Source organism: Vitis vinifera, chromosome 6 (assembly GCF_030704535.1).
Source record: "Vitis vinifera cultivar Pinot Noir 40024 chromosome 6, ASM3070453v1".
NCBI lineage: Eukaryota > Viridiplantae > Streptophyta > Magnoliopsida > Vitales > Vitaceae > Vitis > Vitis vinifera.
In genome coordinates, this window is record NC_081810.1 from 14,889,332 (window position 1) to 14,905,500 (window position 16,169).

At 38.9% G+C, this 16,169-nt stretch overlaps 1 protein-coding gene across 1 annotated transcript; it reads right to left on the reverse strand.

Moving 5' to 3' along the window:
- Window positions 1-2,434: 2,434 nt before the first annotated feature.
- LOC100251360 (protein STRICTOSIDINE SYNTHASE-LIKE 3) lies at window positions 2,435-15,373 on the reverse strand. The gene is made up of 4 exons (XM_002278052.4): window positions 14,664-15,373; window positions 4,806-5,081; window positions 3,524-3,691; window positions 2,435-3,012 (listed from the first exon to the last, which is right to left on the reverse strand). The coding sequence occupies exons 1-4, from the start codon at window positions 14,990-14,992 to the stop codon at window positions 2,610-2,612; spliced, it is 1,176 nt and encodes a 391-aa protein (XP_002278088.1). The 5' UTR covers window positions 14,993-15,373; the 3' UTR covers window positions 2,435-2,609.
- Window positions 15,374-16,169: the final 796 nt, after the last annotated feature.

The window sequence follows — 16,169 nt, forward strand, 5'->3', positions numbered from 1 at the left end:
ATAGAATTATCAATATTTTTAAATAAAATGGGGTGATAGATAGTCACACATTGTTAGAGAAGGCGAGGTGCATGTTATCTAATGTATATTTAGGAAAATAATTTTAGGTTGAGGCACTAACATGTGCGTTACATCTTATTAACAGATTACCTTTTACAACACTTGAGAGCAACACTCCCATAGAGATATGATTTTGTACTCATGTTTGTGATTATGATCCATTGCATGTATTTGGTTGTCCTAATTACTGTCACATTTTAGAGAATAAGTTAAAACTTTGAGTCAAGAAAGCAATTTTCTTTGGTTTCAGTAGTGGTGTTAAAGGCTATTGTTTATTGTGCGCTTTGCAAAGAAAAATCATTGTTAGCAAGGATGTTGTGTTCAATGAAGATGTTATGTTGAAACAAGTTGGAATGCAAAGTTCTAAGAAAGAATGTTCTTCAAAAAGAGTTACATAGAAGGTGGAGTTTGAAGATCCAGTTGAAATTGCTAAGATGTCTCCTTTAGATCATTCATGTATGGGTTGAACATTTTTGGAACGTGGCTACAAGATCCTTAAAGAAAGTTTGGTTAGCTTCAAATCTCATCAAGTTCGAGATTGTTAAATGTGAGTTGACTTGAGTTGTTCAACCCAAATCACAAGACAAAGTTTAGGTCTTAATATTTGAACCAAAATTTGTTTTTTCTCAACTACCAACCAAAAAATGATCTAGTTCAAATATTAAGGCCAAAACTGTCTTGCAATATTGTGCTAAGTAACTCAAATGAACCCATACTTAGCCATCTCCACCTTTGCAAGATTTGAAGCTAACCAAACTTTCTTGAAGGATCTTACAATCACGTTCCAAAATTGTTTAATCCATCAAAGTTCTCAATTTCAAATTTTGTATTTGAGATCATAGTCTGTGTTGATGACGATCACGACGATGATGACTTTGACTCGTACATCTTCACCAACTATATGTTACACTATCTTATGCTTTGATACTAATTTGTTGTGTGAAAACAAAATGAATTTGTGAATTCTAAAGAATAATAAAAACAAATCCATAAAAGATACCAATGATTTACATGGTTTGACGATATGTCTACATCTATGGTAATAGCAAGATCATCTATTAAAGAATTCAAAAGAGTACATAATAATTACAAAGCGATCTCTATCATAGCTTCTAGGTTTTCTCCAAACGGCTTTATCAAGACTTTCAAAAATGGAAAAACTTTAGTTATTATTTTTATTTCAACCTCCAACAAAAGAAATATTTGGTTAAGGTATTAAGGCCTAAACTTTGTCTTGCAATAGTAGGTTGAGTAACTTGAGTGAAGCCACATTTGACAAGATGAAGTCACTTCGTTGAGAAATGCATATATATATATATATATATATATATAACACGAAAAATTGTCTAGGATTGAGAATTTGAGTTGGATTGCTTGGGCATACCCAATTTGTTTGTTTGGATTTAGCTTTATTTAGCACCCAACATAAATTTTAGATGATAGTTGACCCATTTTGCTTGATTAGAATTTTAGTCCCATTTGGATTAGAATTTTGAAACACCTAAACCTTGTTTTAAAATCTAAATTGAGCTTTATATATGTTTCTATAATATTATTAAGAAAAATTATAAATACATATGCTTAAATTCTTTTTGCATCCACCCTATTTACACATCTTAGTTATGTTCACTTCTTGAGTGTTGAACATTTAAGTTATGTACGATCTTCTAGGACTGAATACCATAAATTCCATTTTTTTATTTATTTTTTGTTGAAGGATACTTTTGGGATTTCATTAAGGACATTTATGTCATAAATTTTTTTATTAAAAGGGTGGATACAAGGAGAATGTAGATAAATGCATTTATAAATTCTCTATTATTAAAAGAGATTCTAGCCTAAGAACTCCATTTGAGAGCCAAGAATAATAATGTTGCTTCTTAGTCACGGCTCTTTTTGAACTAATAGGAAATTTGCTTTTTGTTCAATGAAAATAAAAATTAAATACCAGTCATTTGAAATCATAACTTCACTACCAGCGTCCTTGCGAAGGTTAAAACTAAAAATTATCCAAACAAAACCTCAATGGCAGCACACGCCATGGTGGGCATGAAAGTTGAGAGATCGGTGGCAAGAAATAGTCTTATAAAAGAGATTTGAAGGTACTAATTTTTCATCATTGATCAATGGACAGTTGAGTGTCTAAATTTTAGTACTGTTTCTCCTAAACGTAGACTTGGATCCCCACTGAAAATCAGCAAGTGAGAATTATTAAGTCAGGCTTCGACCTAATTGCCAGGAGGTTCAAACCATGTTGGCAATCAAAATTTTGATTTGTGGCGAAGAACTGGGGAGTCCAAGCAGCTCTTCTCAGGGGGTCGTGGAAAATAAGTCTTGGCAAATTAAACATATTTTGCCCGCAAATGCAAATCTCTCAACACCCAAATCAAATTCTCAGCTATTAACCAACAGAAACTAAATGTTTTTAAATTAGTCTGAGCGTTACAAAGGCAGCAACTTAAAACATATATACCAACCCCATGGTTCCTCATGTAAAAAATAAGCTCTTACAAGAGGCATTACACCAGAAAACGGTCGCTTCTTTGATCTCATTCTAACTGATAAACCGCGACAAAGGGCATCAACACACTCCCCATCCACAGCTTCCCCTCCCTCTCCTCCACCTCGCTAACTGCTCTAACAACCTTCCCCTCACTGTCCTCTAATATTTTCACAAGCTTACCTTCGGGGCTGTACTTGACAACCACCGCATGAAGCCGGCCCCCAATGTGAAGCAGGTACTGGTACCTTGTTGGAATCGGGAGCTTCAACAAGAACATCCTAAGTTTAGGGTATAGCCCACATAGATAACTGTACATGGTCCGGCGGCAGTGGATTGCCACCCAAAATTCACCCTTTTCATTGGTTCTCACATTATCAGGATATCCAGGTAGGATGGCAAAAACTTCTGAGGTTCCAGCTTTGTCACCCTTCAACCAATACTTTACCAGTCTGCAGCATAAAAAAGAACAGAGAAATCCTTCAAATTAATGGTCATTAGGATTATTTTCTAAGCTCCTTCAGGGAAGATATCCATAAAACTTTTCTATACTTGTTGCATATATGAATCACATGCGGCACACCATGGTTCTTTGGACTCAGTTTTTTTTTATGATATAAAGAAGTAATTTTGCTCAATCTACTGCATTTAATCTGGAATTGCAAATATTGTGACAAAAGCAAAAAACTAGCTGCATGGTATAAAACCTTATTTCCAGTGATCATTTTGGGAAGATAAGTTGAGATGAATTATCTTAGCCTTTCCAAAGAAGGCAAACCCAGATTCGATTTCTCCCCATCTTTTTCTCAAGCAATTACTTCAACAATGATCCCAAACTTGGCTATTTTTTGCCATGATTAAGCAACCTGTGTCTCGAATTATGGATATCTACAGAAGCAGCTCCACAGGTTTAATTTAAATGCAACCTAATACCATTTCACATGGACTGGTAAGTAGACTCACCTGCCAGGAGACCCTTCACATAAGACCAAGAAAGAACCATCCTTGCTCAGAGATACACCATTAGGGAACTGGAGTCCCCGCAAGAGGACAGTGGTTTCCTTCGTAAGAGGATCATATTTCAGGAGTCTCCCACTATCCTCTGAAGAGAAAACCAACTGCATGAAGTTTCTGAAAGCAAAAATGCACCAAAATCAAGGTGCAAAATAAGAAGGTAACAGCAAAACATCTTAGCAAAGCAACATAAAACACTAAAGATACTGATATAAAATAAGAAAACAGGGTTAAAAACTTGAACCTAGCAGTCATCACCCAGAGCTTGGATGGTCTAAACCAATAACTAACGTGATGAATTTCTGAAAGCTTTGGTCTAAGAGTTTGCAGGGCACATAAAGTTTTTTCAGTTCATCAACAAAAGGTGAGGTGATGTGAAAAACTCAGATTTAAAAAGTCCTTACATGCTGAAAATGATTCTAAATCAGAATAATTGGGAAAATTTTGTGGAGTCATGATGCTAGTTTCAAGAACAAAATTTTGGGAAAACAATTTTGCGCAAAGGAAAAGTAGCGCATCCCAAATAACAAGCATCTCAAATTTCCTAATATTGTCAACATGTGTGTCCAGTCCCTTTCGAATGACACTGGAAATGCAACTTTTAAAGAACTTGACTTTTACTCATTTAATAAATAACCCTATACTCAAAAGGACAAATGTCACTTCCACAATTATTTTTGGATTCCAAAATGATACAGTAAAGTTGGCTTGATTGTAACTACTTGAGAAAAGTTTGGGTTAATTCAGATAAGAATTTATAACAGGCTATCTAGACAAATCAAATCATGAGAGTAATTGAAAATTCAGCAGTATATCACTCATCACCACTTTAATGGTATAAGAGTATGATCAGTGAGATTGTAAAGATTAGTCAATCAAGTTATTCTAAATATTTCATGGGAGAAAAAGAAAAGTCTCATTGGTCACAGAAAAAGGTTCAACTGTCACAACTCGGAATCACATTCATGATGAGCTCCTCTCCTAGGCTCCTGATTTCATCATTTTTCCTTCACTGACCTAATAACTTTTATCTGATCTGAATAAATGTAATAAAGAAAAAGGAGACTGAAATAATAAACTTAAATTGCTACATATTCTGGATGTGTTGTACTCATGAAGGTGCAAATTGTGTTTATTAATACCTCCTAAATAATTAGAGCCATTTAATAATGCAACAACTTCAAGAATGTCAATGTCAGCTTCTAAAATAGGAAAAGTATTGAAAGACTACCTCCTTTGGTATTTGCTACTGCTATCTGTAAAATAAATATTCCCAGCATCATCAATATCCAGATCATTTGTGAATCTCAATGGCACCCCATCTGCCTCAGTCACTAGTGATGTTGCCAATCCACCTTCTGGCCCCACCTTCATTAATCCAAGATATGAATCTGCGATATATAAATCACCAGTTCTCTTATTAAATCGGAGTCCCAAAGGCCTGCCGCAAATGTGCTCATTCTTCAGGTAACTCAGAGGCGAGGGCTTTGGATCACATAGTTCTGACCTGAATAATCATAGATGAGCCAAAAAATAAAAAAATAAAAACGTTTAGAAAGAAAAAAAAAAAAAAAAACATATTCCAAACACAAGTTCACCCAGTACACCTGGGGGAAGCCTTCTTTTAACAGAAAAGCAAAAGAGAAAATGACCCACAATTAGTTTTAGATGAAATTTCATTATCAAATAATAGGTTGCATATTGTTTGAAAGATGCATTCTCAAAATGGCACTTCAGAAAATGAAAATAGCAAAATCTGTGAGAATATGTAATGCTCTATTGCTCTATTTTCTTTTTCAGCTCTCTGAGAAAATTTCTAACAGAAACGTGGAAAACAACTTATCAGATATTTAGAACAAAATAAGCTTCGATAACTTTTTGCTGTGAAATATGTCTTCTGCCTCACAATTGTTTTTTTTTTCTTGGAAGCAGAAAAATTCCATATCCGAAATCAAGTACAACCTCATATCCACTTCCAAGGTGTCTCAGAAACAACACAAGATAACAGATCTATCTAACTAATAATATACTCCAAGGGATTCTTGAAGCATATTTATAATTAGAAAATTCATCTGATGGTTCAGTGAAGATCTCTTTTACTGATAACCTCACATGAGATTTTTTAAAGAACCCATGTAGCCAATAACCAAATATCCTTTAGCATTTTTGACTGCAGCACATGGGTGTGCCTAAGATTCTGTGACCAATATCCAATGTGAACTATCAACATTATACAAGAGCATCATTAAATGTTACATATTGCAATACCAGCATATAAGGGATCTTGGCATCCAGGTCCCTTTCTATTAAATTACAACTATAAAATTTATCATGACATGGTGATTTCAGTGATTCAATTTCAAACTAATTCACAGGATGATGTAAGAGTTTGAGAATGATTCATACAAAAGTAGGGATATATATATTCTAAACAATCCAATAAAAAAAATATATATTCTAAACAAGACTCATGGGTGGGTGCCTATCATTTTATTTCAGTTTGATACATTTAGATGTGAGTGGTCCCTAAGACCTACTGGACAAAGAGAGCCAGAACCATGTCTAACAGGATAAGAGGAAAGCTCTTGCCATTGAGGAAGAGGTTTGTGCAAAATGCAATTAATTTACATGGTGGGGATGAATTGAGCTTAGTATTTTATCCCCATCAAATGTCAATTAATCGTACGAGGTTACCATATAGAAGGGTGGCCACTACTGACAGAAAACTTTAAGCTAGATTCAGCCCCTTCTAGCTTTATGTGATAGTATAGATATATATAGAAAATCATTTATAAATGAGGAAAATCAGCATTCCTACAAAACCACCTTGAAGCCACCAGCCAAACTAAACTTGGCAATGCTTATTAAGAATTATCAGATTTTTCTTTTCTTTTTTAATTTTTAAATATCCTCATTGTAGGAACTTGTTCAATCTATTAATTGGTGATTTGAGGAAAAAAGAAACTTGTGAAAAGACCTAAATTTTATGGTTTCATAAAGAATTATCTAATTGATTGCTCTGGCAACTATTCAATTTCACCTTGAATGTTGTAACTATTTCGTTCTTGCAAAGTCAACTTGACATATCAAGTACTCAGTAAAATAATTTTACTTATATTCCTTTCATCTGAGTTGATTTCTATGGTGAAAACTACAAAACTAGCATTAAAGTAAGGGAAATTATCTAATAGCCAGGTTCAGTGATATTTTGTTCAAACTAATGAAATTTAAAATGATGGTTTATCTTCGATAATAAAACCCACTCAGTACATTCTATTTTACAAAGGATGAATCATCTTGGAAAACCCCAATTAATGAAAAAAGAACTTATTCAAACCACATGGATCCTATAAAAACACATGGCTTCAAGGTGTTGTGTGAACATATAACAGTGAAGACAGTAAGGATGACAATATCAAATGATGAGTCTGGAATCAAAATCAGGATAATTTTACACTTCTGTCATCACATTAAAAATCATTCTTAGTCTTAGATCTTAGCAGCACTAGGATAATTGACCACAGACTAGGTGCATCATTGGTATAAATAAATTCATGGGCTTCCCTAATATGTATGTGTTCGTGCATTGAAGGAACGGTCCTCTGTTGACACATGACACCAATCCAGGTATCAACAAAAGCAGCAGGCTAACTCTCTATCCAACAAAAATAAAAGCAAGTAATATAAATCACTAAGTGAAAGGCATATTTATTCTTCATAAGGCTAAGTGGATGTTTGGTAAAACTTAACTCTTATTACTTAATGACTTAAGTTGACTTTAAGTTAAATTGTTTTTAAGTTGTTAACTTAAAACTTATTACTTATTTTTTACTTTAAGTATTAAGGTTGTTTAGTAAAATTAATTGAAATTTTATTTCTAGTTATTAAATTGATATCTTTACCCTTATTAGTTACAATTTATGTTTATTACTAAAAAATTTAACTAATATTTATTTTCAATAATCTTAAGCAATAAATTTGTTTATTAAATATTTATACTTAAAAGTATAGTAGATTTATAAGACAACCTTAAAATATTTATTATAAAATATGAAGTCATAGTTGTTGAATATATTCTCAACAAATAAGAGAAAAAAAAATTAAGAATAAGTTAACTATTTTGACTTGATACTTAAAGTCATTTTTAACTTTAAGTTGTAAGATAACAGTTAATATTTTTAGGGAGCGATGGGAGAGAGAGAGAGAGAGGGCGAGAGAGAGAGAGGGGGCGTGAGGGAGAGTGAAAGCGCGTGCGACGGCGACGACGATGAGATCGGCGAGGCGAGTCGAAGGCGAAGCTTCACGGTGGAATCCAAGACCTTCGAGCTTGCACTGGATGGGAGGAAAGGTAGATGTCAGATCCTCATCGTGGAAAAGAAGCGGGGGGTCTCGACATGGATTCGTTTAGGGTTGGAAAGCTTAGGGCTCTTCAAGAAGGGGCTAATCCATTGTATACGAGATGAAAAAGAAGGGAGATGGGAAATGGAGTGGAGAGATAGAGGTAAGCGATTCACTCTGGCGCGGGGATCCAATAGAGCGGGTGGCTTTTTAAGGCTGGGGGTTGTGGATCCGGAACGGAAAACCTTCTGCATCTTCTTACCGAGAGGTAGGAGGGATAAAAGAGGATGGATGGCTATGGCGGAAATGATTCACCAAATGGAAGAGCTGGTGGGCCGAACAATGGAGCTGCAGGAAGTGAGGGCCGGCGGTAAAGCTACTACGACAAAATCATATGCAGAGGTAGTTTTGGGTTCAAACCGTAAAGACACAAATGTAATCAAGTTGAAGGTCTCGAGGGAAGAGATGGCAGGAAATTTACAGAAGTTGCAACACTGTCTCGTCGCGAGTTGGAAGCCCATCAAAAAGGAAGATGAAGATTTGGAGAGGCTGGGAAATCTTTGGGCGAGTTCCTGGGGTTTAAAAGGCAAACTAGGGCTGGCTAAATTGGAACGAGGCAGGGCTCTGTTGGAGTTTGAGGACAAAAGAGAGGCTCACCGTGTGGTTTCATCGAGGAGTAGAGAGATGGGAGGAGTACACTTAGGGTTGGACTTCTGGAAGCCAAAGATGGGTTGTTGGGCAGAGGAGGAGATGGCACAGGAAGCTTGGGTCAAAATTTTCGGTCTGCCAGTCTCGTTATGGAGCCCGGCGATTCTGAAGAAAATAGGAGAGGAATGTGGGGGGTTTGTTGAAATTGATGAGAGGACAAGGTCGATGGAGGAGATTCAATGGGCTAGAATACGGGTCAAAATAACAGGCGAATTTAGACCGAGCATGCTAGAAATTGAGGTAGAGGAGGAGGTTTACTCTTTGGCGTTGTGGTGGGAGATTAGGCCGGTGGTGAGACGGTTTCTCTCTGCGGTGGAGATCAGAAGGAGAACCGAGGACAGGGGTGACGTTCTCACGCATGGAGAAGCGCGTGGGGAAGGATCTGATAAACACGGGAACCGAGGGTCTGCTCTTGCCAGATGATGGGATGTTGTTGCAGGAAAATGGGCCGGGCTTAGAGTCCGGGTACCAGATCCATGGCCCGAGGCCCCGGGAATGGGCCTGTTTGGATGGGAAATTGACTGGGTCGTCCTCACATGGTCTAACTTTGGGCCTTAAAGAGCAGGAGAAGGATGGTGGGTTGGCTAAGAGAGACGGGTCTTTGGGCCGAAAATTAAAGGATAAATTAAAGGTGGCTGGTGTGCCAGCGGCAGGCCCATCGTCTAGTAATTGGGCTGCTGGACTGGGCTGCCACTCTTCTGTTCTGATGGAAGGACTGGAAAGGGAGGGCCCTAATGCTAACCAGGAGAAGGCTGGTTTATTGGGCTGCTTATTTTCCAGAAAAAGATCCACTCCAGAGGATGCTTTGACGTGCTGGGTGCCAGAGGAGATCAGAAGGGAACAGAGGGTTGATGGCTTCTCCATGACTGACCATGCGCTTGAAGAAGAAGCTAAGAGGTATGCCCTGCATTTCCATCCTAAAGGAAATCAGGTTATGGGGACGTCTCTTCTTCTTTCTTCTAATTTTGATCGGGCTCCGGAGGGAGAGTCTTTCGATCGTCCAGGGGAATTAGAGGAGTAATTATGGGGGGACAAGTCAACTTGGCTAACAGTCTATGAGGGGAATGACGAGAACGTGAATGGATCTTGGAAGTTGGGAGAGGCCAACAAAAACAGAGACAAGGCTAGGGGCAAGGAGGGGAGTGATGGTGCCTCAGGAATTCAAGTCACTGAAAATGAGAAAGAAGAATTATGGGAGGAGTGTAGCCTGGCGAAATTTAGCCAATTTTTAGGCTTCTCTACAGAGGGGATAGAAAAGGAGATATTGAATTTCCTGACTAAAATCAGGAAGAGGAGGGAAAAGATTCACAGCAAAGAACTCTTGGAGAAGACCAAGTTTGAAAGGGAACTAAAGAGGCTGGAATGCTCTGTCAACTACGAGGGGGGGAATAAGCAGAAAGCTCCCTCACAGGGCAAAGGGAACCAATTGATAGTTGTCCAATGAAGCTGAAGATTATAAGTTGGAATGTGAGGGGAGCTAATGATAGCTCTAAGAGGAAAATTATTAAGAACTATATAAGGAGCCAAAGGGTGGATCTAATGTGTATTCAGGAAACCAAGATTCAGGAGATGTCAGAGGGTATAGTGAGAAGTCTGGGCACTGGGAGATTTATAGACTGGAGAGCTCTAAATGCGGAGGGGGCTGCGGGTGGCATTCTGATATGCTGGGACAAGAGGGTCTTGGATATCTTGGACTGGGAGGAGGGTCATTTCACTTTGTCTTGTAGATTCAGGACTATAGAAAATGGGGCTACTTGGGTTTTCACGGGAGTGTATGGTCCTTTCACTAAAATGGAAAGGGAGGGTATGTGGGAGGAATTGGGGGCGATAAGAGGTCTTTGGGACTATCCCTGGTGTCTTGGTGGGGATTTCAATAACATTCTGTTCCAACAAGAAAGGAGTAGCCAAAGAAGAATCACCTCAGCTATGAGGAGATTTGCAGAGACTGTGGATGATTTAGAGCTGGTGGACATGCCTCTTCAGGGGGGAGAGTTCACCTGGAATGGGGGGATCAACAATCAGGTATGGGCGAGACTAGACAGATTTTTAGTTTCCCCTACCTGGCTAGATCTATTTTATGGAGCCACTTAGATCAGGCTGTCCCGGCCAATTTCAGATCATTTCCCAATCATGTTAGAGGGGGGTGGTATTAGAAGAGGTCCAACCCCGTTTAGATTCGAAAACATGTGGCTGAAGGTTGAGGGGTTTCAAGATGTTGTGAGAACATGGTGGCAGGGGATTGATGTCAGGGGCAGCGCTAGCTACAGATTGGCTATTAAAATGAAGGAAATCAAGAAGAATTTGAAAGTTTGGAACAAAGAGGTTTTTGGGAGGTTGGAAACCAATAAAGCCTCAGCCCTAGAACAAGTAGACTTTTGGGATCGGGTGGCAAGTGAGAGAAATTTGACTGTGGAGGAAGCTGAGTTAAAAAAGGAAGCCAAAGACTCCTTTAAGAAATGGGTCCTGTTGGAGGAAGCTCATTGGAGACAGTATTCAAGGGAGATTTGGCTAAGGGAGGGGGATAGAAATACGGGGTTCTTTCATAGAATGGCGAGTGCTCATCGGAGAAACAATGCTATGGGCAGAATTAAGGTTAATGGGGAGTGGCTGGTAGAGGAGCAGGAGGTGAAAGAAGGCATTGTGAATTCATTTCAGCAGTTGCTTACTGAAGATATGGAGTGGCAGGCAGATATTGGTAATATTCCGGTGGGTTGTATCAGCCAGCAAAATGCAGAGAGTCTAGAAGTCCCATTTGCAGAAATTGAGATTCACTCGGCGCTGATGGAGATGAATGGGGACAAAGCCCCTGGCCCGGATGGTTTTACTGTAGCATTCTGGCAAAACGCATGGGACTTTACCAAAGAGGAGATCATGGAGATGTTTAAAGAATTTCACGAGCATAATACCTTTGTTAGGAGCCTCAACAATACTTTTCTGGTGTTGATACCTAAGAAAAGTGGGGCGGAGGATCTGGGAGACTTTAGACCTATCAGCTTGTTGGGGGGCCTCTATAAACTTTTGGCTAAAGTCTTAGCTAATAGGCTCAAAAAAGTGATTGGTAAGGTGGTCTCTAGTGCTCAAAATGCCTTTGTAATGGGGAGACAAATTCTGGATGCGTCCTTAATTGCTAATGAGGTGATAGACTCGTGGCAGAAGAGAAAAGAAAAGGGCCTTATCTGCAAATTGGATATAGAAAAAGCTTATGACAGCATTAATTGGAATTTCTTAATGAAGGTCCTTCATAAAATGGGCTTTGGGAACAAGTGGGTGGGATGGATGTGGAGCTGTGTGTCTTCTGCAAAATTCTCTATTCTTGTTAATGGAGTGCCAGCTGGGTTTTTCCCTAGCACTAGAGGGCTTCGTCAAGGGGATCCTCTATCCCCTTACCTCTTTGTTATGGGAATGGAGATTCTAGACGTTCTCATCAGGAGAGCGGTGGAGGGGGGATATCTTTCAGGATGCAACATTCGGGGTGGTAGTAGAACTTCATTGCATATCTCCCACCTATTTTTTGCTGATGACACAATTGTGTTTTGTGAGGCAAGCAAAGATCAAGTCTCTCATCTAAGCTGGATTCTTTTTTGGTTTGAAGCGGTTTCAGGTCTTCGTATGAACCTAGCCAAAAGCGAAATCATTCCAGTTGGAGAAGTGGAGGAGATTCTTGAGTTGGCAGCTGAGTTAGGGTGCAGGGTGGGGTCTCTGCCTTCCCAATATTTGGGTCTCCCTTTAGGGGTCCCCAATAGGGCGTCTTCTATGTGGGATGGAGTGGAAGAGAGGGTCAGGAGGAGACTTGCGCTTTGGAAAAGACAGTACATTTCCAAAGGGGGGCGGATCACTCTTATAAAAAGCACCTTGGCCAGTATGCCAATTTACCAAATGTCTATTTTCCGTATGCCTAAGTCCGTTGCTAAAAGAGTGGAGAAAATCCAAAGAGACTTCCTATGGGGGGGTGGAAACTTGGAAGGAAAGATTCATCTAGTAAAATGGGATGTGGTCTGCACAGAAAAACGCAATGGAGGGCTAGGATTAAGGAGAATAGCCACTCTGAATAGAGCTTTGTTGGGCAAGTGGACTTGGAGGTTTGCGTGTGAAAGGGATAACCTTTGGAAACAAGTGATTTCTACGAAATATGGGCAAGAGGAACATGGGTGGAGGGCTAAGAAGGTTAGTGGGGCGGCTGGAGTTGGGGTCTAGAAGGAGATTATGAAAGAATCTGAATGGTGCTGGGAAAATTTGGCTTTTCTAGTTGGGAAGGGTTCCAAAATTAAATTTTGGAAAGATAGCTGGTGCACTGATACTCCGTTGTCCCAATGCTTCAACCATCTTTTTGTCCTTGCCGTGCATAGAGATGCTTCGATTGAGGAGATGTGGGACCATCATTCAGGCCAAGGAGATTGGAATCTTGTTTTTGTGAGGGATTTCAATGATTGGGAACTGGATATGGTTGGTGATTTGCTCCATACTCTGAGGGGTCATAGGCCTTCCTTGGAGGATGACTCAGTTAAATGGAGGCAAGGAAGAAATGGTCTCTTCAGGGTTAAAGAAGCTTATAGGATGTTGGATAAACCTAATGCCACAATGTTTCCCGCAAGGAGAATATGGGTGGATAGGGTACCAACTAAAGTCTGCTTTTTTGCTTGGGAGGCTACATGTGGGAAGGTGCTCACTCTGGATAGGCTTCAGATAAGAGGGGTGCAACTCCCAAATTGTTGCTTTTTGTGTGGTTGTGAAGAAGAGAATGTAAATCATATTCTTTTACACTGTATAGTGACTAGAGCTCTTTGGGATATTATTTTTGGGTTGTTAGATATTAAGTGGGTCCTCCCAGAAACGGTTAAGGAGGCTTTAACCTCCTGGAGGGGTTCTTTTGTTGGGAAGAAAAGGAAACAGATATGGAAATCCATTCCGCTGTGTATTTTTTGGACGGTCTGGAAGGAGAGGAATAGGTTAGCCTTTAGGGGGGGTGTGGTGAATGTTCAGATGTTAAAGAATTCTTTTGTTTGTAACTTATGGAATTGGGCCAAAGTGTATTTAGGTGAGGAGGCTTTCTCCCTTATAGGTTTCTTGGAGTGGATAGCTTCCACTTGAGGGGAGGTAGCTCTTTTTGGTCCTTTTTCTTTTTTTTTGAGGCTGTAGCCATCTTGTATACTCCCTGTATGCTCTGTGGCGTTTAGCCTTTTTTAATGCATATCTTGTTTACTTATCAAAAAAAAAAAAAAACTTTAAGTTGTAAGATTAAGTTATTTTACCAAACATGCTTAATTTACTTAATAATTTAAATTAAACTATCAAGTCATTAGTAAATCAACTTAATGACTTATCAGGAAGCCTAGGATACAACATAAGTATTCATCAAATTTATACAATCTCCTCTATAATATACTCAGCAATCAAACTTAGGCATCCAACTGCTCACTTTGAGCACACTAGCTGTAGTCTTTCACTCTTTTTGCAGGTCCCACAGACAGCCTGCTGCTTAGATTGAAAATCTACTACCTCATTGAAGAGCTCCAAATAGTTTGGGCTCCAACATGTAAGTATATGCATGCTATAACAGAAAGCAATGAGGTAGATAATGACTTAAATCAGTTACCTCCAAATACATATGTATTTACCGAAATTGCCTATAAACTTTCTCCTTTTCAAATTTGCAAGATTCCATATTCATTCTCTTTTCTTTTTTCCTGTTTAGTTATTTTTTTGACTAGATGTTATAGATGTAAATCAGAAGAAAGTGGACATATTGACGAGTCATCTGATTGATTTGTAAAGAGGCGGATCAAATATGCCATGATGGTGGGCCTAAAATTGGACAATATCTATGATTTCTATCATGTGGCCGGAAATGTGCTGAGAAAGATGTTCCACCAGCTCTGACAGAGGAAATCCTATCCGTTAAGCTGATGACATTTATACGACACCACTCCGTGCAAACGTGTTTAAAGCAGTGAGTATAGAATTCTGTTTTAAATCAATCTTGTGGTATAGAGTCAGAGAATATATTACGATATGGATAAACCGGGGCAAGGGCTCAAAAGTTGACCTGTTGGGAGAGGTATAGGCGAAATCGGACCAAGCCTCGCCGTTCCAGAAGAGAATCCGGCCGTCCGCCACGCCGGTGTAGGGTCCACGGCCGAGAGGATCGAAGGCTACGCTCTCCGGCCCCTGAACCTGGTTCAGGAACTTGATCTCCGCCTTCTGCAGCAAGTTCCGATCATCTTTTGCTGCCGGAACCTCCGACCAGGGAGGCATCTCCACCAAGTGAGCTTCGAATTCAGGGAAATTGGCGATAGAACTGTGTTTGAGAGGGTCGATGCCGCAGTACAGAGCCAGGAGGAGGAAGAGGGCGGCGAGAAGTCCGCCCGGCGTCATGGCCGGAAATAGAGGGGTTTGTTTTGTCCTTGTTGTGAGAAGTGCTAGATGTGTTAACCGATGGTAAACTAATCGCTGATCATGCTTTGGTTAGTTGAAAAGGGGTAGGTGAGGTTTCTGGTTGACGCCTGATGGGTAGGTGGCTGGCCTCTGCAGTTTGAAAACGTGTCGGAATGATATCGTATGGGGGTGTGAAATTGAATTTCAGATTAAAAAACAAATTCTAAATTGATTTTCATGCAGCTTTATTTGGACAGAAAAGGTGTGTGAAATTGAAAATTAATCCCAGCCGCCTCTTTTGAGGCCTGAACTTATTTGAACATTGTTACCCTCGTTTATTTCGAAGAAAATATTTATTGGCCGTGACCCATGACCCGACCATCAAGATCATTTTATAAGCAAATCTCCAATATATATAATCACTCCTTACCAAAATTAGGTGTATCTAAAACTATTTTAATAAAAGTCCAATAAGAATTATAAAGATCAAGTATATATATTTTCAAAAGTGAAATAAGGAATCTTTATAATATGCTTTCAAACACATCAAAACAAACTTATATTACACATGTACTTATTCTTACAAATCATCGATTCTGGGCAATGGGCACTTGTTCTTCATTGTTACCTTTCTTAAGCAAAGATTGAGCTTTCATAATTGAAATCAATTGCACAAGAGTATCAACAATACCCCCTTTAAAACAAAATTCAAGTTGACCCGAAATTCAAAAGGTTACCTTCTTGTTAAAACAACCATGGCATGGTAAACTGTTAACCAATCCATTCATATTATAATATAAAAAATCTTTTAAATTCAAAAGGATCAAGTTTATAGACAATTCTCTATCCCTAGTGAAAATAGAATCATCCATAAGAACCTAAGTACCTAAAAATGACTTCCTAACTGGTATGGAAACAAACATATCAAACTCTAACGAACCAATAGGCAAATTCAACGGATCAACAAAGGATGCAAAAACAAATGAATTAGTAGCTCCTAGGTCAAAAAGAACTTTAGCTCACCAAGAATGCAACTGAACAATTCTTGTGACAACATCTGATGAAACACGAGCATCTTGGTATGTCATGGAAAATACTCTTCCTTGAGTTTTTGGCTTAAACTTCCCTTCTTCAAATTTATAAGTTTAAGATTTTTTTATTTTTTTTATTTTTTATT

Coding starts and splice junctions, on each gene's coding strand:
- LOC100251360 (XM_002278052.4), bottom strand. CDS start 14,992: ATGACGCCGGGCGGACTTCTCGCCGCCCTCTTCCTCCTCCTGGCTCTG. Junction 5,082..14,663: donor GCCTATACCTCTCCCAACAG/GTCAACTTTTGA, acceptor ATGATTATTCAG/GTCAGAACTATGTGATCCAA. Junction 3,692..4,805: donor AGTAGCAAATACCAAAGGAG/GTAGTCTTTCAA, acceptor TTTTGCTTTCAG/AAACTTCATGCAGTTGGTTT.